Below are 24,668 nucleotides of genomic sequence, written 5' to 3' on the forward strand. Positions count from 1 at the left end.
CCATAAATCGTACCCCTAAAACACAGCTCCACAAGGTACCGAAATTACATCTCATGATGGCGCATAATTACAACACTTTCAAACAGCATTGAAGAATGTGTCACAAGCAATGAAAAATGTCATTTATTTCCACTGACAGATATTAATTGCTCCATGTTGAAAATCTTTTGAACCATTGCTGATAAGCAAAAAATGGCAACTTAAATGCCTGGGAAACTGCAAGAAGAGAAGGACTGACGGCGGGCAGAGCTCCCCCAGCAGAAGGCAAGGCAGTTTCTCAAACAGGACGTCTATGATTAGAGCTTCTAAGTCACCGCTGCAACGTAGGAGGGGGAGGCATGGAGGAGGAGCTGCCTCCAGCAGGTCTAAAGTGTTATTAATCTCTGGGAGCACTGCATAATTGGAATTTAAAATTCCACCCTGCTCCTTTACAAATTGCCTTTGTCAAGGCAGAACTGGACAGTTCTGAGAGAACCTTCAAGGCAGGAGGGCACATGCAGAAAAGAAAAGAGAAGCCCAAGTCTGGTGTGGTGACAGATACCCACCTGTCATCCCAGTACTCAGGGTGGGAGCAGGAAGAACAGGAAGTGAAAGCAGCCTGGGCTACAGGAGGCCCTGTCTCAATTAAAAAAAAAAACAAACAAGCAAAAACCTAAAGTATTTCATGTTTTTATTTGTGAGTCATTACAATAAAGTGCTTTTTTAAACTTTTAGTTTAAAATAAATAAAAATAAATAAATAAAATTTAGAGAATGAGTGTGAATCCCAAATGAATTCTACTTGTGGTCCAAGAGGAGACTGTTTTCCTGTACTGCTGTTTCTACCGTCAATCACTTTTACTCTTTTAATTCAGAGACAGCGAATTTTACACAGCAGATTTCGGAACATGGTCATGCATGGTTGCTGTGTTGACCTAGAAGCTGTTGAAACAGCTGTCCTCAAGAGAATCTAAGTGAGTCACTCCAGACACCACCAAGGCCAGCCAGGGATACACAGAGAGAGCTTGCCTTTTAAAAATTAAACAAGTAGTAAATAAAACTAAAAATTTAAAAAATGTAAGGGCAGAAATTGTGAAAAATAAAACATACAACATAGAAAAATTAAAGACAGACATTAGACTGATTATGAAAAAATCAGAGAACATCAATTACCAACACAAGAAAGTTTTTCAAAGAATAATTTTTAAATGCTTATTACATTTTTATTTATTTTGTGTCATGTGAGGCAAGGAGACACACACTGAACAGAGTATGTGGAGGTCAGAGGACCACTTGCAGGAACAGGTTCCCCACTTACACTATGTGGACCCTTGGGATGAAACTCATGTCTTCAGGCTTGGAGGCAGGCGCACTACGTCATCTTACCAGTGCAACATTACTACGATTCAAAAAGGATAATGAACACTTTTGTACCAACACATTTTAAATTGAACTGAGGTGTACTTGAAAACATAACTCATTAAAGTGGCAGAACAGAGATGGAGAGTGGCTAAGACGGAGAGTGCTTGCTGCTTTTGCAAAGGACAACGGGTTAGTTCTCAGCATCCATAACTGCCTCTAACTCCAGCTCCAGAGGATTCAATGCCCTCTTCTGGCCTCCAAGAGCACCTACACGCATGTGCACACAAGCATGTGCACACAGACACATACACACACACACATAAATAAAAGTAGAATAAATCCTGTTTTAAAAGTACAGACAACACAACAGAAATATGGACACACGTTTAAGTGGGAACTTTAAAAACAGCACAACAGAAATAAAAGCAAAAGGAACGTTACCAAAAAAAAAAAAAAACCATTCCAAAAGACACATGAAAACATACTTGACTCCATTAGTACCAAGAAAATACAACTTAAAACCCAAATGAGATCTCATTATTCACACACTGGAATCACTAAAAAAATTTAACTGACAGAAACAAATGTTGGTGGAAGTGTAGCCACTCCCTCAAAGTGTCACACACAGATGATTGACAGGAGCAGGATCATGGTTCTCTTCCTGGGTTGAAGCCTGGATTGGTGCATCAGGCTTCTGATTGCCTCCTGAGCATACACAGCCATCCACTCCATCTGTGAATATTCACCCAGTTGCCTGCTTTAAGCACCCTTTGCAGAAATGCTATGTCAATAAAAAGCTTATGTTTTAAAAACAACTGTGTACCAATGTCTGTGTATATTACCCATATGTGCCTGTGTACATGTAGACAGTTACATGCTCAAAGAAAAATATCTCAGAATAGCTGTGCACTTCTATTTGTTGAAACTGAGGACAGGACACATGGAAAAGGTGAAGCAAAGTGACTAAGTGACCTATGTCTACATGGACAGGAGGAGCACTCACTAGAAGGCTGATGATTTGTGCCTTTACAATGCTTTGTTCCAGAGGCCAGTATTTAAAGTCATACTCCGCCATTGGATGTAGGAAATTAGAAATGTAAATAACTGTTAGTCCAAAGTGGCTCTTAAATCTTCTAGTAATAGGGAATCCAATAGCATGCAGACAGTATCTGCAGAATAGCTTTCCATCCATCAGCTCAGTTTAGGCCTAATAGCCTCGGTGTCTTACTGACATGCTCCTAAGGCATGGTGCACCAATTCACAGCCATTCGACCACACTGAGTTTTTTTATAAAGTTGCAACAAGATTAATTTTTCAGTTATTTCTGCACAGAAGTATCCATTGAACCTGAGTTCTAATATTGATTTCCAGAGTCAAATAAGCAATCTTTCCTCTTACTTATTACTTTGCCTTGAATATGAATGAAATGTCTCTAGTTATACTGATACATACTCTAGGCTGTATTACATTATGCCAGAGACACTGATAATCTTTAGCCATTACAAGATGTTCTATTAGTAAATTTGATCTCATCAACCTAACCTCAATTAAGAAAGCATCACTAAGAACTGTAATGCCTAATTATTAACACAAACAATTGTACAGAATTCAGAACAAATCCAGTCATTGTCCTGTCACACTTTTAGAGAGCTACTACTTGTTACACTGAGCTGGGTGAAAGACTCCCCCTGGCGAATCAGAGAGCTAACTGTATGTTAGACAGGGAACCAGGGGAAGGGTTCCAGGGGTGAATGAGACCATGACGAGGGGGAGTTTTGTTCTCAAGAGTTCACAGAGCAGAGGATAAAGACTACAGGACATTGGCAATGGCTCCATTGCAACCCGGCATGTCGCTGTGAAGTCATCTCCTGCTAGGAGTACAGAGAAGAGGAATAACTCCACTCTAGCAGCTTTACAGAAGATACAGGAGTTCTGGAAAACTGGAGAGGGTTCTAGGACCATACAAAGAGACCTAGGAAAGACATCCAATCAGGAAAACGCTTGTGTGTCCCTGGATGTGTGGAGGAAGCTAGTGGAAGATGAAGTTGGAATGAGAAGGAGAAGTTAGAGAAGGAATTTCATCAGGAAAGTTTTGGATTTTCAGCCCATTGCTCTGGCACAGCTCATGGAGGAAGGAGCTTGGGAGAAAATGGAGAAAGAAGATTGCGGTCATTCATGTGGAAAAGAAGAATTGGTAAGTCAAGAGGGCCTCAAGGGCCAAGTTCCAGAACCCATGGGCTGTGGTTTGAATATGAAATGTCTCCCATAGCCTCACAGATTTGAACACTCCAGCTCCTGGTGATGAGCTGTTGGGAAGACTGTGGAACCTGTAAGTGGTAGAGGAAGCGGGTTGGTAGGGACAGAACTCGAGGTTTTATACCTCCCTCCACTTCCTGACCTTCTCTGCTTCCTGGCTTCTCACACAACCAGACAAGCTGCCTCACACTCCTGCTGACACACTGTCCCGCCCTGATGGGCTGTCCCCTTCTGAAACTGTCAACCACAACAACCCCTCCAGCCTTCAGGTGCCTCTTGCCACATGCTTGGTCCCAGCAACAAGGGGAGAAACTTACATACAGCACGGAGGCAGAGTCAATGGTCTGCTCTGCTTAGATGCAGAGATGGGGTGACAGCACGGAGGCAGAATCAATGGTTTGCTCTGCTTAGATGCAGAGATGGGGTGATAGCACGGAGGCAGAGTCAATGGTCTGCTCTGCTTAGATGCAGAGATGGGGTGACAGCACGGAGGCAGAGTCAATGGTCTGCTCTGCTTAGATGCAGAGATGGGGTGACAGCACGGAGGCAGAATCAATGGTTTGCTCTGCTTAGATGCAGAGATGGGGTGACAGAAAAGCCCAGGTTGTTCCAACTGGTAGTAGGAACTGAGTGGTAACCAGGAAGAGATTAGAAGAAAGGCTGGTCAAGGAATCTAATCACTGTAAGATGGAAACTGAGCACCTACCCTCTGCTGGCTCCCCACCAACCTGACCACACGCATGTCTATAGGTAGGCACCATCCTGAAATGGGGACCATGTGGGGACATCTGTGTAGAAAAGGAAAGCAGTTCTTGGCAGACACCATTGGAATATACGAATGGTTTGCAAAGGTATTTTCTCAGAGGCTGGAGAGATGGCTCAGTGATTAGAAACCCTCGCGGCTCTCCCAGAGGACACTGGCTCCCAGCACTCATGTCAGGCGGTCCAACACTGAGGGAGATATAAGTCCAACTACAGGAAGACCTAACATCTCTGGCTTCCTCAGGCACCTTCATTCGTGTACACAAACATGCACACATACTTTTAATTAAAAATAAAATGAATGTCTTAATTATCTAAATTAAGTAATCACTGGTAGGGCTTTTAGAAGAGTGCACAGTAGGACCAGGAATAGAACTCAGTGGTGTAGGTGAGGCCCAGCACTAAAAAGTAAATAACCTTCATCTTTTTTTAAAGATTTATTTTTGTTATTTTTTAATTATGTGTATGTGTGTCTGTATGTGGATATGTGCACCTGAGTGCAGGTACCTGTGGAGGACAGAAGAGGGCACCAGACTCCCTGAAGCTGGAGCTCTAGATGGTTGTGAGCTGCCATGTGGGTGCTGAGAACTGAACTCAGGTCCTCTGCAAGAGCAGCAAGTGCTCTTAACTACTGAGCCATCTCTCAAGCCCCATGAGTCTTTAAATTAATTTTTCATTATTACAAAACAGTCAAATAACAACCATAATTGTGCTTATGAGGAATCAAGATAGAAATCTTGCCTAGTTAAAAATATGGGTTTCGATCTAAAATAAAAAACAAACAAATAAAACCAGGGTTGAGTCTGGAAAGAAACTGTCAATGCCTAGGGAGGCTGTGTAGGGTTTTAGTGAAGGATACATAGCAGTTACTCCAAAAAGAAGCCACAGTTCTTCTCATGAATGGGGGCACTGAGGAAGCCATGTTGTTCATTACCATGGTGAGGGCTTCTGTAAAACTGCACAGTACAACTAATACAGTGCTGTGTATGAGGCCCTAAATTTACTCTCCACATAGAAAAAAAAAATAGAAGAAAAAGAAAGAGGCAGGAGAATTAACTTGAGTTTGAGGCCATCCTGAGTGAGCTATATCATGAGTTCCCAGCCAGTCTGGGCTACAAAACAAACCCCTGTCTCAAAATTAAAAAATAAAAAGGAAAAAGAAATAATTACAGCAAATCTCCATTGTCCGATAAACAAACCTCCAAACAACCTTTCCCTTCCCTGCTCATATTAAATTAAATTACTATTCTAATTTGGAGGCTTAATTAACATTTAACTACTCTTGGTTTAAAATGCATTTGAGATTTAAATACTGAAATTAGACTCATTTCTTTTTTTTCTCTCCAAATTATATGCCCAGGACTTCTTTCCTCAGATAAATCCCAATCCCCAGTCAGCAGCAGCTCCCCTCTCTGTGCTTCCAAAGCATCCCAGGGCCACACCCATCTTTCTCTAACAAGTACAACTCAGGTTTAAGCTTCATGGGAAAACCACAGGAACACACACACACACACACACACACACACACACACACACACACACACTCTTTTATGCCTCTTCCCTGAGAAGCATATTCATGGTGTTGACCATAAACTATTAAAATAAAAAAGTTAAAAAAAAAACCTACCTGGTGTGCACGAAATGAGTGCTTACAGCTATTTTTCATTTTCAAAAATCACAATAGAATGAGAAATGAGGGCGGGGTCCTGGCGCTCACCCCCTCCTTTTCTCTCCTTCCACTCCTTTCTGATCCTACCACTTTCTTCAACTCCACTTTCAATCTGCAGGATTCTGCTGTCGGGTCAGACACGAGGGACAACTGTGTACTGGAAGCCAGGAGGAACAAATCCTGGAAGGGCAATGTGGTTTGAGTGTGATGCGTGCCCCACAGGTGTATGTATTTGAATACTTGGTCCCCAGCGGGTGGCCCTGGTTTGAAAGGCTCTGGAACCTTCAGAGACTGGCACCTTGATAAAGGTCGGAAGTCACTGGCCTGGAGGTCAAAAACCTGGCCCCACTTCCTGTCTCCTCTCTGCTTCCGGGTTACAGATGTGACCCGTAAGCGGCCACTAAGTACTCCTGCTGCTGTGTCTTCCCGGTCACGATCAACTGCATTCTTTCCTGAACAGAACCACAATGCCACCTTCCTTTCTGAAATCAGTTTTGCCCGGTATTTTGTTACAGCAATAGAATGGTCAGATAGGTACCTGCCCAGCAAAACTCAAATTAATGGTTAATTGTGGTTCAGACAGACTTCTGCATTTCCTAATCTTGGGACCAGTCCTAGCTAATCATGTCTCCTCTCAAAATACTGCTCTTTTTCTCAACCCTCTCTGCACTTTACAAAAGTGTTTTCTTATTCATTTTAGTACAGTTCCATTATTACAAAAATGCTAAGCAGCAATAATTGTGCTCCTAAATTATAACCTCAGGGCGAACCTGGCAATAAAATCTAAAAGGGATTTGTTTACTCTCCCAACTAAGTTATAGAAATTAAGCAGGCAGCATCCCTCTACCCTGCTAAAGAATTTTTTTTTATCCTTTCTGTCTCAACCCTACAAAAATAAAACTTACTAAGTGATAAACTCACTCATCTGAAAGTTACAGAGTGATATGCTAATTGTGTATAGAGCTCTGTTTTAGCTAGCAAACCCTAACAAATTGAAACTGTGATAAATCCCAGACATTCTGGAGTAAAAAGTACCAGGTAAAGCATGTGTGGAAGCCATTCATTAGTAACTCTGCCCATCACTCCTTTAAGGCTCCTGTCCTGAGAGGACATTCTCCATGACACCCAGAACAATGGCAGCCTTCAAGGCTTATTCCAAAGACTGACTGAATTATCGAGAACTTTGGGACCAGCAAAGGATGAATGATATAATTCTTTTATGTAAGAAAAATTCCATTGTTCCTCTTTGTTTCTAATGACATCTTGGTCTAATCTGACATGGGCACTATCTGTCCTGCTGGCTGGATCTTTTTGGTAGTATAACAGTCATGGAGGAGAAGCACATACTTTGAGACAATAAAATTTTTACCTCATACCCAAAAGAATAGTTTCTGGATCCATAGTGACATCCCCTCACACCACTCCTTAAGATGCTTTATACCAGTGTTCTTGCTATTATTCTATAGTGCTTAGGAACTCCACAGAGTGGTCAGCCTCTGCACTGGCTTGAGCATTGAATCCATTCCACTCTTAAATGCTATGCACACAAAGTGGGTGACATCACATGAGAGATCATATGTGGATAACCAACCACACTGACAGTACATAAGGGATGGGAACCAAACAGCTCCTCTCTGCTCCCTCCCCAGCAACATGATCACATCTACAGGGTCTTATATACAATATACACAGACTAATTCCAGCATGTGTAAGCTTTGCACACTGTAACCATGTGGGAAACTGGAAGCATGAAGGTCCTGCTCACTTGATGTAATACCTTGGAAAACAATAGTTGCCACTTATTAAATGTCACATAGCTTGTGGATGACAGCAAGGTGTTAAACCTTTCTATACTTTAACCCTCAGCTCTGTAAAATGGAAATCATAATCACTGCATACCTCTTGGTATGTATCCGTAAAACAAATGAGGCAACATGAGGTATAAGGGCTACTTGAATCAGCATTATCCCTTCTCTTCTAAGTCCTGGGTTCTCCTCTGTTATGGTTTATGTTCCCTGCCCCCATTATCTGGATAGCCTCAGATCAACATCTTCAAGAGGAAGCTCTCCAGATTCATAGTTCCAGCACATCCACACACAGCTCATCAGGTACCACATGGGCCTTCAGCATTCTGCCTCTCCTCGTGTGCATGTTTCCTGAGACTTAAATGGCACCAACCAACTCAACTGCTACCCAGGCCAAACAATATGTGTCCCCATTTCAGGGTCCTGCTTACTGCCTCACACAAAATTGCATGCTGTATTCATCCTATGAGCTCTAGATTTAACAAATCTTCCTCTTCTGTCTGCTTCACTGTCAAATGCTTGGCTCCATCATCATTCCTTTCCCTGGCTACTTGGTTAATCAAGTCCTAGGTCTCCAAACCTTCATATAATTCTCAAAATCCAGACACCATACAATCTACCATGGACTATCTCTCAAAAAACCCAGGAAGTACGTTCCATTCCTTCCAAAGCCTCCTAAAGTTCACAGCTGAAAGCTCTGTCCTTGTCGCTGAAGCCACCTGATAGAACAAGCCACAGGATCATGCAGGGTTGGGCTAAGATTCTGTAACCACAAGGCATAATCTTTCCAACCCTAGAAAAGTCATGTAAGCTCCCCAAGCCTCCGTTTCTTGAGGTACAGTTTCTGCATGATAATCTCTTTACTCATTTAAGAAATTGTGTGTGCGAACAATGCTACAGGTGGGCATCAACGAAAGTGTAATCCTCTTACACGTCTCACCTCTAACTGTCCTGCCCATGCCTCAGTATTTTCAGAATATGCCTGAAGGTGCATACTTCTGCATCTGTACTCAGTCTTTTTCTTTGTCCCCTTTCTCTCCCATTACAATCTTCAGTGGCTGTGATGTCATCGCTTGAATGTCATGGTCCTTAATAAGCATTTCTCATAACACGCTAAAGGGGTTGACTTCCTTTCCTACACCTCCCACAGACAATGATGTTTTAATGTGCATGCTTGAGAAGAGGCACATGCACACCCAAATGCGTGTGCCCACACACATGCAAACATACAAGAAAATGGAAAAAGGAAAAAAATAAGAATTTGCCATCACAATGATGGCTGTGGTAGAGAAACACATGAGAAAGCCAATTAAAGCATATTCCAGACTGCTGCAAAGGCTGAAGAATTAGAGGCCCTGAGTGCCACTGAAGACTGGGCACAGGACTAACTGCAGAGGCCTGTGTGAAAGGCTGCTAAGGAGAGTTGGTCTCCAGATCTCTCCTTCCCAGCCTTCTTAGGCAGTGAAGATTCTGATTTGGAAGAGATCCAGTCTGGACGACATCAGGCATAGCTGAAGGCTCCAGCAGGGCCCCACACTGAAGGCAGGAACGCTATACAAAATTCTGTGTCTGCACAAGTGAGAGCCCACCACTCCTCCCCCATCACTGCTTTTGGCTGCCAAGCTTCAACCTCTCTCCAGGGCAACTGCTTTCCTACAAGACAAGAAGAAATAAGAAGGATGTAGAGTCATCGCAGCCTAGAGAAAAGATTGCTCATGTGACTGAAAAGCTGCAGTTACTTCCTGATGTGGCCAACACCAACCATCTAACAGTAGCCACTGAGGCACAAGACATTGGCACTCCCCTACTAGTGCCTCACTCTGATGTGAGCCAGCTGCAGGTGTTTGAGTAAAGGATGTCAGAACTGAGGCTAACAGACACATCACACACACACACACACACACACACACACACACACACACACACACACACACACAGAAGCACACAAAGAACAAGGATAATTCAGAGGGATTTCAGCAATTCTGGGAATACAGACTTGAAAAATATAAACTGAGCAAGTAAAGTACTGCTGACTCTTATAAGTAGAAGTGAGGTACAGCGGGTCTTGTCTTCCTCTTCCCACCATCTTGGTCCTGTGGAAGAAACAGGACTTCTAAAAGGCAAACATGTCTGGAAGGCTGTGGTGCGAAACTGTTTCTTGGGTCTATAAAGGAAGTCTTTGGAACCAAAGAGAACACGCAGCTCTCCTTAAAATTGAACACATTGTGCCCAAGATGAAACTGAATTCTACTCAGGCAAGAGACGTGCTTATGTGTATACAGCAAAACAACACAGTGACTCCTGGAGGTAAACAGAGCGAAACCAGAGTGATCTGCAGAAGGGACCTTGCGACCATGGAAACTGGCAAAGTTGATGTTGCATTCCAATGCAACCTCTGCCGAGGCCAACAGCACAGGATCCAGGAATGCTGCAGCCCTCGTGATTGAAACCAATGGAAAGTAAAAAAATGAAAGTGGGAGAGAAAAGAATAGACATGACCTTAATTTTACCTTTTTAATTCGAAAAACACAAAACCAGGGTAGGGAACTGAAAACATGATAGTGAAAAGATTAACAGAAGAATTGGGAGATAAATCTGAAAATATTTTCCAGATGAAGCAAAAAGACAAGAGATGGAAGATTAGAAGAGGAGGAGATAAAAATTAAACAGCCTAAAATGTTTGCTTCCCATCAAAAATTCCAACAGAAAAAATATATAAATACACAAAGTAGAGAAGAGAAAATTATCAGTACCATAAGAAACAACATATATAAATAATACAGGAAACAGCTCAGCACTGAAAGACATGGGCCTCTGAGGTCCATGACCTCTACCAAGTAGCAAGAATAATCAATAAGAGTAACACTGTACCACATCATGTCATGGTGAAAAGTTAGATCACACAGGTTAACAAAATTTTAATAAAAATATTTGATTAACAGAGGTGCATAAAAAAGATTGTTTTTTTAAGACCTTCTATTTCTATAAGAAAAAATTAATCAGGTCAGTGAGATGGTTCAATTCTGGGACCCACAATAAAAGGAGAGACCCTTCACAGATGCACCATGGAAGATTGTATATGCCTTTGTACATGAGCACACACACACACACACACACAGCAAGGGAGGCTCACAGGAAGTTTTCATCTTAACTTCACATCCACTGTCTTCTTCAGTATGGGGACCATACATCCCTGCGGTGAAATCCCACTGAATTTCTTCATCATCATTAATGGAACACAAATTTAATGAGGCAGAGGACAAAATAAACAGCAGCCTAGTCTCTTGTTATAATTCTTCAATTGGTGCAGAACGTGAGGGCTGTCAAGTACATACTGTCTTCTTTACTTTATTTTTCTCTGTCATTAATAAACACCATTACTGGTCCCTGTGTGCACATGCCATTGTGAATTGATGAACGGCATAATGATCTGTGGGACAGTAGAGCACAGCCCTGTGTCCTAAATGACAGCCTTGACAGTGAGCAGCACTGAGGAGTCACAAGCAAGCTTTGTCCCACTTCAGCACTTTAGCTGCTCTATCAATAAAATGGGATAATGGCATCAATAACGACATCTACCTCACACAGCAACTGTGAGGATTAATGAGACTGCACACCTGACATGCTCAGTGCAGCCCTGGCACATTAGCACCCGAAAAATCACAACCTGAGGGTGATACATACAAACACTCAACTGTATGGGTGCCCTGCTTCTTCCCCCGGTGGTCATACGTAACAAGGGCCCAGATGGGGAAGAGCACAGATTAGGAAGGAGGCTGAGGCAGGAGGAGAGTGAGTTGAGGTCAGCCTGCACTGCATGGTAAGAAGCCTATCTCAAAAAGAGAAAAAGAGAGAGAGAGAGGGTGGGAAAAGGAAAGAGACAGAAAAAGAGTAAGAAGGGAAAGGGAGAAAGGAAGGAAGAGAAACAAGAAGGAGGGGAAGGGAAAGGAAGCATGGAATATTCATATCATGAAGGCTCAGTGAGGGCTGGAGAACACAGCTCAGTAGGTAAGAGCACTTTGCTGCACAAGCTTGAGAATCTTACTTCTGATCCCCAGAAGTCACATAAAAAGTCAGGTGTGGCCACGGGCACTCCTGTAACTCCAGCACCAACAAAGATGGATTGCTGGGTCTTGTTGGCCAGCAACCTAGCTCCAGGTTCAGTGAGAGACTTGGTCTCAATGAAATAAGGCAGAGGGTAATAGAACAAGACACCCAATGCCCTCCTCTGGCTTCTGCGTGTGCGTACACCAGAGTACACACACACACACACACACACACACACACACACACACACACAAATGCACGCCTGCAAAGGCTGTAGAATCTGTCAGCAGAAAACGTGGCTTAATCTTGCATGATTCATTTCCCAAATTTATAGTTTTGAGCATCAAACTCTTATTGTTAGAAACATCTATCAAAAGTCTTAGAATGTCTGCTCCACAAACTCCACATTAGGAAATGAGCTGCGTAAGAGCACCCTCATAGGACCAGTCTATCCATGCTAAGCAGTAGGCTAGAGGTGATGTCAATCAGTCACCTGCCTGAGGGGCTGCAGCCTCAGGACCTGCCCTCGGGATTTATGTGGAAGAACCTTGTATCTTTATTGTAGCACCAATTCCTTTTGGAAAACAATCTCTCTGTGTGGCTTCCTTGCTGTTTTAAGCACAGCAGTGCCTTCGAGGTCCCAGCTATGAGTGAGCTGCTATGAACTTGTAAAGTGAGGGCACGAGTCTCAACATGAGCAGTGGCTGTTGCAAAGGCATTTTAAAGGGAGTGAAACTGGACCAATTTTGAATTATCATTCAATTGTATAGAATAAAAATAAGAGGAAAACCTCTAAATTTAGGATGCTCAGAAGTTCTTTGTAGGTATTTTATCTTTTCCTTCCCCCCCTCTGTGGTAGCACACAGCGTGCCGATCTCCAATAAAGGTTCTATCTTGGGCTGAAAACAAGTAGGGCAGCAGAGAGGAACAAAAATAGAACCAGATACAAAGTAGGCCAACGTCTACAGAAAAGTCCCAGCATATTGTGCATTGGGGAAAATAGCCCTACCCTGTCTTATAGTAGCAACTAGCCATGCTGATTCTCCCCCACGCCATCATAAATGCACCCTGGGCAAGAAGGTCTTGCTTGTTCCAAGAGTGTTGCTACTTTTTATACAGACAAGACAGATATGGAGCCCAAGAAAAGGCTTCATACCAACAGGAAAAACATTAATATTTGCATGGCAAAACACGTTTTGGCATTTATAGATGGTGGAAGGAATTTGACTACTGAAATGAAAAAGAGAAATTGGTTCTACTTCACCAAAAACAAACAAACAAAAAAACCAACTTCTACATAAAACCAGAATAATAACCATTGGAAGCAAGGGTATAAATTCAGAGCAATTGGTACAAAGGAAAGAAAATGCAGCTACCCTGAGGTTTCACTCAGCATGTGATGCTTACATGGGGATGCTTACAAGTGAAGTAGCTCCTAGAAAGGGGGCGGGGCTCCCAAGTCTAAAGCCCTGGAGGAGAGTTTGTACTCCAAGTGTGTGAGATCCTGGGTGTTCAAGCAACTGCTTAATGAATAAATGAGGACATCTGGGGGTGGTAGCTCAGGCCTGTCATAACAGCACTTGGATGCCTGAGACAAGAGAATTACCACAAGTTAGAGGCCAGTCTCGGTTATATGAAAATTTCTCGACTAGTGTGGGCTACACAATAATACTCTATCCTAAAAATAAGAAAACAACTAAAAACAAACAAATAAGAGTCTGGTCATCTGAGGCGTAAACTAGAGGCCAGGCTCCCAGACTGCCATCTTTTCCAGTGTTCCCTGAATGCTGACCATGGACTCTGTCCCTGGTTGGCCTGTGTAAGAACAGAGGAGGCCCCTTGGGACATCAGATTGCCAAGGAAGAAAAAGGGCTGAAATCAATCCTCCCAATTCACAATGGGAAGAAGAAACACTGGAGTGAAGAGTGGGGAAATGAGAACTCTCCAGAACACAGGACATCACACTCATAGTCCTGAAGGAAGACAGGGCACAGCATAATGGAATAGCATCTCTCACTCCTACCAGAGACCCAGTGCAGATATTGACACAGGACTGTCCACCTCTGATCCTGCTGCATGAAAGCCTGGGCATTTTCAGAACCACTGACTACTCTCATGCCCTTGGGCTCTAGGTAAACTGCCTTCTCTTTCCCCATTCCCAGGCCATTTGCCAAGCTACTATGAAAATGTGATTAAGTTACACTGAGAACTTGAAAACAAAGCTTATAAAATACCAGATCAGTATCTAACACTGACTTATTGCCAGGAATGAGTACCCTAACTGCTGTGACTTGCAGCATGACTTTCAGTGATCATAGCATGGGCATTATGGACCACAAGCATTCATGCACACACTCTCAACAAGAGACACCTTGCATTCTCCACCACTGAATGCCTGTCTGTTTCCTTTATATGTGACAGAAGAGAAAGGAATCATTGGTCCACTAGTGGCCCAAGTCCTATCCTGACTTCATTTCACCCCAGGCCTGAGAAAAGAAAAAGGGGTATGAGGAGGGATGAAGGGCAATGAATGCCAGCTGCTCCCTGCTGCACCCTGTCATCCCCTGTGAAGTACTTTGACCTCACAGCCTTTCGTGACACCACAAGAGCCAAGCCCAGTCTATACCTCAGATCCCAGAGTGAAAAGCCCAGGGTGACCCAATTTTAGTTCTTTCTGAAAAGTGGATGAATCTTGCTTCATGTAAGGCTTTAGTTTGCCTTACAAACTTCTCCCTTCATCTTAGTAAGCTACAAAAAGGTTCAGACCTGACTTTGAATGAGGACGATGCTGTGGAATTGTTGGAGCCCCAGGTAGGACAAAAAAGAAAAAGTCTCTGCTTAGAAGTAATGGGCAACATCTGAGAAAAAAGCAGTTGGCAAAGCAGACCCAGGAGCCCCAACACCCTCCTCCTGCAGTAGAACATGCTGAAGAAAGAACCCCAGTGCCTTCACCCTGAACCCTACCCTCACCCTTCCACCTGTGGAAGCTTCCTGAGGCCCAAACCACAAGGTCCAGGCCTATGGCAGCAATCTGACCCAGGACAATTCTTTATCCACACAGAGTAAGGACAGGATAAGTTCTTGGCTTTCTGGAATGGAATTCCTACTTCATTTTCCACTAGAAACACCCTTGCTCTTCTGAGTACCTCATATGCCACCTGTACAACAAAATGACTAAGTTGAATGATGTGTCACATTGAGGTTTGTAAGAAATATACATATATAATATAATCTGAGTCTCAAAATACCTACTTAAAATGAATTCTTGAAACACAGCCTTCCAAAAGTTTGAAAATCCCTATGTAGAATGGTGCCTAGCCCAATCATCATCAGAGAGGCTTTCTCTGGCAGCTGATGGGAGCAGATGCAGAGACCTACACCCAAACATTAGGCAGAGCTTGGGGAATCCCACGGAAGAGGGGCAGGAAGGATTGTAGGAGCCAGAGGGGTTGAGGACACCAGAACACAGCCCACAGCATCAACTAAACAGGGCTCGTCGGGGTGTCTAGAGACTGAAGCAGCAATCACAGAGCCTGTATGGTCTGCACTAGGTCCTCTGCATAAATGCTGTGGTTGTTTGGCATAGGGTTTTTGTGGAACTCTTAACAGTCAGAGTGGGGGGCATCTCTGACTCTTCTGCCTATTCCTGGGACCCTTTTCCTTCTACTGGGCTGCCTCATCAAGTCTTGATACGAGGGTTTGTGCCTAGCCTTATTGCATCTGGCTAGCCATGTCCAGTTGATAGCACTGAAGGCCTGCTCTTTTCTGAAGGAAATGGAGGAACAGTGGATCTGGGGGAGAAGTTGTCATGAGAGCCTACTTCTTTGTAATTCTGGAGTATACTGGAGACCCGCTGAGACATCCAGACTCATGGACTGAACAACTGAACTCTTGGACTTTCCATTGGTAGACAGCCACTGTTGAACTAGTTGGACCACAGACTGAAAGCCATTCTAATAAATCACACACACACACACACACACACACACACACACACACACACACACACACACACACATACACACACACACGGGGGAGCAGAGCAGAGATTCATTCTGTCAGTTCTGTTCCTCTAGGGAACTCTGAGTAATACATGCCCCAAGTTCCCACTGTCATCTACCCCTTCCCTGCCATGATGGACTGTGCCCTCCAACTGTGTGTGCAAAATAAGGCCCTCTTCCCTTAAGCTGCTTTTTGTCAAGTGTTCTATCTCAGTCACAAGGAAAGTAACTAGGACTGGACAGGTAGCTTGGCAGTTGAGAGCACTGGCTGCTCTTACATGGGACCAGGTTCGGTTCCTAGCATAAAAGGTGGCTCACAACTGTTCCTAACTCTAGTTCCAAAGATAGAGCATCCTTTTCTAGTCTCCACTGGTACCAGGCACACACACATTGTACATACATACAGGCAGGCAAAATATATACTGGAAGGAAGGAAGGAAGGAAGACAGAAAAAGGAAGAGAAGGAGGGAGGAAGGGAGGTAGAGAGGGGGGAGAGAATATTAACACACTCTCCAGCTCCAGATTACACAAATATTAACCCTAAAAGAATTTCTTTCAGAGGCCTCAGTCCAGCATCAGCTGTATCTCAATTGTTCTCTATACCATATAAATGTGTAATACAACAAGATATATAATACAACTCTTTCCTAAAAAAAAAAAATACTGAAGGCCAAGGTGTGGCTCAGTAGTAGAGCACTGACCTACCATATGCAAGGCTTTGGGTTCTATTCTCAGAATAAAAAAAAAAATGACTATTATCATATACCTTACATAATTATATTCATCCAGCTTTCAATTTTTCAGTCTCTCACCATTAAAGTAAACAACAAAGTATATACTCTAAACTAGGTTGTTAATAGAAGTGGGGTTATACAATTAAGCATACAAGAAATTAGTAGCCCCTGACTATATTAGAATATTATTGTACAATATTTCAATCTTATGAGGGGTGGGACAAGCTAATACCCACTCTTTTAAGAAGCTGGTATTTAGCCGGGCGGTGGTGGCACACGCCTTTAATCCCAGCACTCAGGAGGCAAAGGCAGGCGCATCTCTATGAGTTCAGGGCCAGCCTGGTCTACAGAGTGAGTTCCAAACAGTCACAGCTACACAGAGAAATCCTGTCTCAAAAAAATTAGAAGAAAGAGGAGGAGGAGGAGGAGGAGAAGGAGGAGGAGGAGGAGGAGGAGGAGGAGGAGGAGGAGGAGGAGGAGAGGGAGGAGGAGGAAGGGCAGAAGCAGAAGCAGCTGGTATTTAACAAAACAGACTTTGATCCATGCACCACAATACACAGTGTTTTGTGGCAACAATCAATAGAGGAACAGAAACATATGTCTCCCATTCATCAGATGAGTAAGGCAGCAAGAGCTACCAGCAAATCTTATTACTTCAGCTTATGAAACAGAACCAGACCACCTTGGTGGCCTCCTGTGTGCATCCTTCTGGCACACAATGCCGCTTTCAAGGTTAGGAGTCTGGAGAGCATGTTTTCCAGATGTGCTTCAGGGGTTTTCCCCAGAGTTTCTTGTGACAGAGAACTATTCAGGTGCCTAGGCTGCTTCACAACCTAAGCAAGGACACTCCCGTCCTGGTACATATGATGTGATTTCTGAGGATGGATTGCTACCGTGTTTCATGCATGGGACGATGCAGGCACACCATGTGCAGCTGCAGTCGAGCATGGCTGTTTAAGGGCAGGCACGCAAGGTCATAACACTCAGGCATCCTCTGTCAGTCAGGGCTGACCTGCTCTCATCGGGAGTCTACACACACAAGTGTCCCTTCCAGGAACAAAACTACCATGAGCTAAACAGAACAACACAGCCGGAGGCTGCACTAGAACAAGACTGGTTCCCATGTGCACACACACACATACACACATACACACATGCATGCATGCACATGGACATGCACACGCACACCCATGCGCACACCAAAGAACCATGTGTCCTCCAAAAGAAGAAAACCTTTGCCTTGTGTTTCAAATTAATACTTTGATTTTAAAAGCACTTCTTGTTATCAGCATGATATGTCATAACACTACAGGCCCCTTTCTTTGCAGTCTTTCTGATATTTCTAACTAAACTCGTATATTTCCTACATTCTTTTCAGTTATCCAATATTAATAATAGCAATGAATATAACTAGCTATCCAAAATGCTGTTTCAAAACAACCATCATCGTGTTTCTGCTCACAGTGGCGAGTGTACCTAGTTAACTCCTCTAGAACATCTCTCTAGGCACCCCAGCACAAGAAAAGGGGAAGCAAGCTGTGCCGGGCTGAGGCTGATCTCACAGGCAGCGCTGAAAACACACCGCAGACCCACAGTCATCAATCACTCACCAATCTTACTTTGCATCTTGGCTACAAAAGAAAATGGGATTTGTTTCCCTGAAGAAATATGTCACTGCTCTGCCTGAATTATTAAGCTTTACTGTTACCAAGAGAAACAGTCAAGGAAAAAAATTGGAAAATAAAAATAGAGCCAGGTCGCCACCTACAGTCAGAAGGCAGCATTGCTGGGTCAGGGAGCATTTAGTTCACAGCCGAACATAAGTAAACATCATAGTTCTTTTAAAAAAGCAAAACATGTGACTAAAACCACAATTATTTTTTAAATATAATAATAATAGTATACATGTAAAGAGCATTGGAATGAATATTTGTATATATATATTTTAATATATTTTAATATAGACTATATTTTAATATAGACTAGAAAATTATCTTAATTATTCACTCTAACCCTAAAATGTAAGACTTTGAAATACAATCAAATAGCTCTCCCCACTTCATATACACTTTTCAGTAGAGGAAACAAAGGTTTCATCTCTAAAAGCAGCTCCTGTGCATTTTCACCCAGTACCTGGAGTCCCTGCATCCTACACATTCCTTTTGCTTACGATCTCTGTTCCTTTTGCTTGAGTCCTCTAGAGACCTGAGCGTCAAGAAGCACACACTTGGTTCCAATGACTGAAATAGATGGCATTAAAGGAAAAAGCAGCTTCGGCTGCAAATGAACACAACGGCTGAATTAGGGGAGAGACACATATGACATTACAATCTGGGAACTTCTTATAGTCAAGGACATCTTGGGGAAGGTCTTTAAGGAGAAGCTGCTTGGATTTCAATCATGCAGAAATGAACTTTTCATGGAAAATAAATGTTTTTGAAAGTCAAGGTTTATTTTGGGGGGACTCATATGCTTTTCTTATCATAGAAAAATATACGTAAATTCTTCATCTCAGTTCTTCTAAGTCTTCTAAATCAGCAGCATAGTCCTTGTGTGGAGGGAAAATAAGTCCTAAGACCTTCGTTTGACAGAGATTCACAGTTTTGCAGGGAATAATGACCTAGAGCTGTTTAAGAGCCTGTGGCCCCAGTCAAACACCAGACAGAGCTCCAGGAGTCCAGTCAAAGAGAGAAGAAGGGATTCTATGAGCAAGTGCATCAGGATCATGACGGGGAAACCTGCTGAGATGACCAAACCAAACTAGAGGGAACTTATGAATGTTGGATCAATGGCTGTGGAACCTGCATGGGACTGGACTAGGCCCTCTGCATAGTGAGACAATTGTGTAGTTTGATCTGCTTGGGGCGGGGGCCCTGGCAGTAGAATCAGAATCCATCCCTGGTGCATGAGGGGGCTTTTTGGAGCCCACTACCTATGATGGGACACCTCGTGCAGCCTTGAGACAAAGGCAAGGGCTTGGACTTGCCTCTACTGGATGTGCCTCCCCATTGGAGGCCTTGCCTTCTTGTGGTGGGGAGTGGGAATGGGTTGGGGGGAGGCTGGGGGCGGGAGGAGGGAAGAGGGGGATCTTTGATTGGTCTGTAAAATGAACGAAAAATTTTTCTTAATAATAAAAAAAAAAGAACCTGTGGCCCTCACAACACAAAGCTAGCTAGGAAAATACCCACTTAGGGTAGGAGGTCACCTGAAGCAACTGTGCATTCTCTCAAGGCCAGGCCTGGGGCACTGAAGGGGTCCACCTTTTCTGATCACACCTTACAAACTACTTGCTTCAGTATTAAAAACTATAGAAAAATTATTGAAGACTCTTTGTGAATTTCCACAGGAGCCAGGATGCTGATCGTTCAACTTGCCAACACAGCCTGCTTCCCAATGGAAGGAACGCTAATCCAATCTTGTGTTCTCCAGCCTGTGCAGGGACCGCTAGTAAGCCCAAAGACTTAAAATACACTTACTGTAAGTAGACATGGGACTTCTGTGCACTGATAAGAACCTCAAAGACAAAAAGCAAATAGCATCTTCTCCCTTTAACTAAATAATTTATTAAAAGCTTTAAATGGGTCCAGTTTCTTAGTGGGGTTTAAAGTATTACAGAGACTCAGCCATCTTTAATTTCCACCATTTATTTGATCGACATGTATTAAATGCCTTGATTCTATTACACCAAGGCTAGTGCTGGGAATTTTAAAAAAGAAGCTTGATAGCTCATGCCAGCACTCAGAAGGCTAAGTCAGGAGGATTGCCATGAGTCTGAGACCAACCTGGGCTGCATAGTGAGTTCCCGGTCAACCTGAGCTACAGTGAGAACTTGTCTCAACAAACCAACAGCAGTAAGCCACAGTCCATACACAGTTTTAGGAGCTTTCATGTGCAATACATGTTTATCAAAATAAGGCCTCTGTTGTTTTCAGCTTTCAAAAATGGCCTGTTTTTCCCAGCTAACTTTTTTTCCTGTCCTGTACAATAGGCACCCAACAATACCTGCCAGCTATATTTCATCTGATCTCCTCCATGCCTGTCTCTGGACAGGATATAACAGGCTATGGGCATGCAAAGAGTGAAGAAAAATCACAACCTGAGATGACAGTTAGGAGGAAGACAGTGGGACAGTGGGACTGAAGGAGGAAGCAGACTGACTGCCTAAGGTCACAGACAGAAGGACGAGGCCCAGCAAGTCTAACAGCAAGCTAATATCCCCCAGGGAGACCCTGGAACCAGACATGCATTTATCCTGTGCTGTGCCCCACTGCAGCCCTGGGGGGTGAACCTAGGGTCTCATGCACATCAGACAAGTGCTCTTCCACTGAGCTAAATCCTCAGCCCCTTCTCGTGTTTTATGAAGCATGAGCTCACTAGACTCTCTAGCCCAGCCTTGAGATCCTCCAGCCTCAGCCACCAGGCCGCCTGATCATTTAGGCTGCTCTTTCAACCTTCCACCACTTGTCTCTGATTCTTCGGCCATCTGTGTAGCATCCTCTAACCCTCCCAGGAGCTCCTGCTGCCCTGCAGCTGGGAATACCACATGATTCCTCATGTCACGTGGAGTTCCCATGTGGGCTGGGTTCTATTGATGACGCAAAGCATTCTCCTGTCAGTCTTCACCCCGAGCATCCCACGCTAGTCTATGTGGATGGACCTTGAGTAGAGAAGACAAAGCAACCACTCCGCTTTCTGTTTCCAGACAGCAGCTGGCTGACACAAATCTCTCTCCGTTCTGTGAGCCCATCCTATTGAGAATGCACTTGAAATGAAACCAAACACAGTCCTTCTCCACAAAACCTGTGTGAAAGTCCACCATTCCATTGCACTTGTCCTGACTCGGGACACCTTTGTCTCACACTAGTGGATTCTCAGACCAATGCAAATTGTTTTGCTTTGGGTTTTGTTTGTTTTTGAGAACCAGAGGGCCTTGAACTCACTAGATAGCATAGACTGGCCTTAACCTCCTAATTAATCCTCCTGCCTTCACTTCCCAAGTGTTGAGATCACAGGCATGAACTACCATGGCTGGCTCAAATTAGAAATTGTTAAATTTATCTTATAGCTACTTTTAGTAAAGTTAATGTGTGTCCAGTATTCATTTGGATATCAGAACATCTTTTCAAGAAGGTGAGTTGTGAATACCAGCAAATGATGAATGCAGACCCTCAACCGCAGAGGCCAGTCAACAGCACTGAGACAAAGTGTGATGCCGAGCAAGCACTCTCAGTGGGTGCACAGGATGGCAATGTCCCTTTTGTCCTAATAAGACTGCCTTAAACAACGATCTAATCTCAAAGCAAAGATTCTCAAAGGCCAACATCTGATCCCAAACAGAAGCCGAGTGGGAGAAATAGCTGCCTTTCGCCCAGGGAAAGACTTCTTTGAACAGCTTCACATATGACAAGACAAAAAGGAATACCCTCTGTGAGCCTGGAGAAATGAACGTTATCAAGTTAAGAATGAACATTGAAGGGCTAGGGAGGTGGCTCAGTGGTTAAGAGCACTTGCTACATTCACACTCAGTTCCCAGCATCTGTGCACACATGCGCGCGCGCGCACACACACACACACACACACACACACACACACACACACACAATTAAAAATAAAAAACTTTAGAACAAAAGGAATTTAAAATGGATCCACAGCCTTAAAAAATAATAATATGAGCAATGCAAAACCAAACTAACCATTGTTTAGGACTGCTTTTGGGGAATCCTTCGGCTTCACAATTTGTTTCACTTTTGTGGGTTTTTCTGAATTTGTGTCTTTCTTCCCTTTCCTCTTCAGAGGCTGAGGAGATGAGTTATCGCTGGAGCCGACAGTTGACTTAGATTGGCGATAATTTCCCTAAATGACAAAAGATTAGACCCTTACTATTGGCTAGTAGACTCTCAATGGTATTCCCAGTACATACATGTGGTTAACTAGTGATCCCAGGGACAGGACCCTGCATTAATTTCCAACTGTTGGCCTTGGTACCACATTAACTGCAAACACATCTTCCCAGAGGCAGGAGGAAGGTCTGGCAGAGAAAGAAGACTAAAAATAATCACTCACAATTGGCACAGGTACCAGGCAGGCCATAAAACTATTTCCCTTGGGGCTGGGGATGGAGCTCAAAGGCACAGTGCCTGCCTAGCACTTGGTGAGGCCAGAGTCCATCACCATGGCACACACAGAAAAACAAAAACAAAAAACATTCCTTGGCTGGGGAGAGAGATGGCTCAGTTGGTAAAGTGCTTGCCCACACAGGCAGGAGAACCAGAGTTCAAATCCCGAAACCAATGGGAAAAGCCAGGCATGGAGATGGTACTTGGTTTTTTTTTTTTTAATTTATTTTAATTTATTTTGCAATACAATTCAGTTCTACATATCAGTCACGGATTCCCTTGTTCTCCCCCCTCCCGTCCCCCTCACCTTCCCCCCAACCCCCCCACCCCATTCCCATCTCCTCCAGGGCAAAGCCTTCCCCACAGACTGAGGTCAACCTGGTAGACTCAGTCCAGGTAGGTCTAGTCCCCTCCTCCCAGGCCGAGCCAAACAATCCTGCATAGGCCCCAGGTTTCAAACAGCCAACTCATGCAATGAGCACAAGATCTGGTCCCACTGCCTGGATGCCTCCCAAACAGATCAAGCCAATCAACTGTCTCACCCATTCAGAGGGCCTGATCCAGTGGGGACCCCTCAGCCATTGGTTCATAGTTCATGTGTTTCCATTCATTTGGCTATTTGTCCCTGTGCTTTATCCAACCTTGGTCTCAACAATTCTCGCTCATATAAACCCTCCTCATTCTTGCTAATTGGACTCCCAGAGATCCACCCAGGGCCTAGTCATGGATCTCTGCATCCAGATCCCTCAGTAGTTGGATGAGGTTTCTAGCACAACAATTAGGGTGTTTGGCCATCCCATCACCAGAGTAGGTCAGTTCGGGCTGTCGGAGATGGTACTTGTAATCCCAGCCCTGGGGAGGGACCCCTAGAGCTCTGTGGCCATCTAGCCAGCCTATCCAAACAGGTGAAGTTTCCAAGCACTGTCCAAAACAAACAACCAAGTGGAAGGTATCCCAAGGAACAACATCAGAGGTTGACCTCCAACCACACGCATGAGCACACACAATTCCCTCATCAGATGAATGTGGCTGATGCACCTGCCTTTACATTGTCACAAAATGAAGGGGGGACATGTGTGAGGTGACTGGAACAGTGCCTGGTGATAAGGGTCTGGTGTTCTCTCCAAGACCAGAGCTCATATAGCTGTAGATGATAAAGACATATAAAGTCCTATCAGAGATGGGGTGTGGCCTGCTGATGGAGCACTTGCCTACCATGTGCAAGGCCCTGCATTCCATCTCCAGCACTGCAAGAATAAGATAGTAAGTAGCTGGGCGGTGGTGGCGCACGCCTTTAATCCCAGCACTCGGGAGGCAGAGCCAGGCGGATCTCTGTGAGTTCGAGGCCAGCCTGGGCTACCGAGTGAGTTCCAGGAAAAGGCGCAAAGCTACACAGAGAAACCGTCTCGAAAAAAAAAAAAAAACCAAAAAAAAAAAAATATATATTTTGCCGGGCGGTGGTGGCACACGCCTTTAATCCCAGCACTCGGGAGGCAGAGCCAGGCGGATCTCTGTGAGTTCGAGGCCAGCCTGGGCTACCAAGTGAGTTCCAGGAAAGGCGCAAAGCTACACAGAGAAACCCTGTCTCCAAAAAACCAAAAAAAAAAAAAAAAAAAAAGATAGTAAGTAAATAAATAACTCGACCATATTGGGTGCAATCTTTATGCAACATCTGTACTATCTGAAAATAAATGTAGTAATATTAAATAAACAAATCTGCCTGGAAGCCTATTATAACTGCTCATTTTAAACATTTATATATTCAGTCACCCAAAAGCATTTAAATGGTTTTAGCCATCATCCAATTAAGAATAGAAAAAAAAAACACCATCTTACAAATGAAGTTATTTATGCTATTTTGTCACAGCCTACAAGAAAATGAATTATGCATAGATTTATTAACAGTATGAAAACTTGTCCAAATCTATAACATTTTTG

At 43.7% G+C, this 24,668-nt stretch overlaps 1 protein-coding gene across 4 annotated transcripts in view; it reads right to left on the reverse strand.

Moving 5' to 3' along the window:
* Positions 1-24,668, reverse strand: part of Dcdc2 (doublecortin domain containing 2) — a 213,257-nt gene that overhangs the window by 85,701 nt on the left and 102,888 nt on the right. For all 4 annotated transcript variants that reach the window (XM_052728338.1, XM_052728335.1, XM_052728337.1 and 1 more), the window contains one exon: positions 22,308-22,467. In XM_052728338.1, coding sequence (XP_052584298.1) covers positions 22,308-22,467 — 160 coding nt within the window. The remainder of the gene's footprint in view (positions 1-22,307; positions 22,468-24,668) is intronic.

This window comes from Peromyscus californicus, unplaced genomic scaffold (genome assembly GCF_007827085.1).
Source record: "Peromyscus californicus insignis strain IS unplaced genomic scaffold, ASM782708v3 Scaffold_8__1_contigs__length_139910024, whole genome shotgun sequence".
NCBI lineage: Eukaryota > Metazoa > Chordata > Mammalia > Rodentia > Cricetidae > Peromyscus > Peromyscus californicus.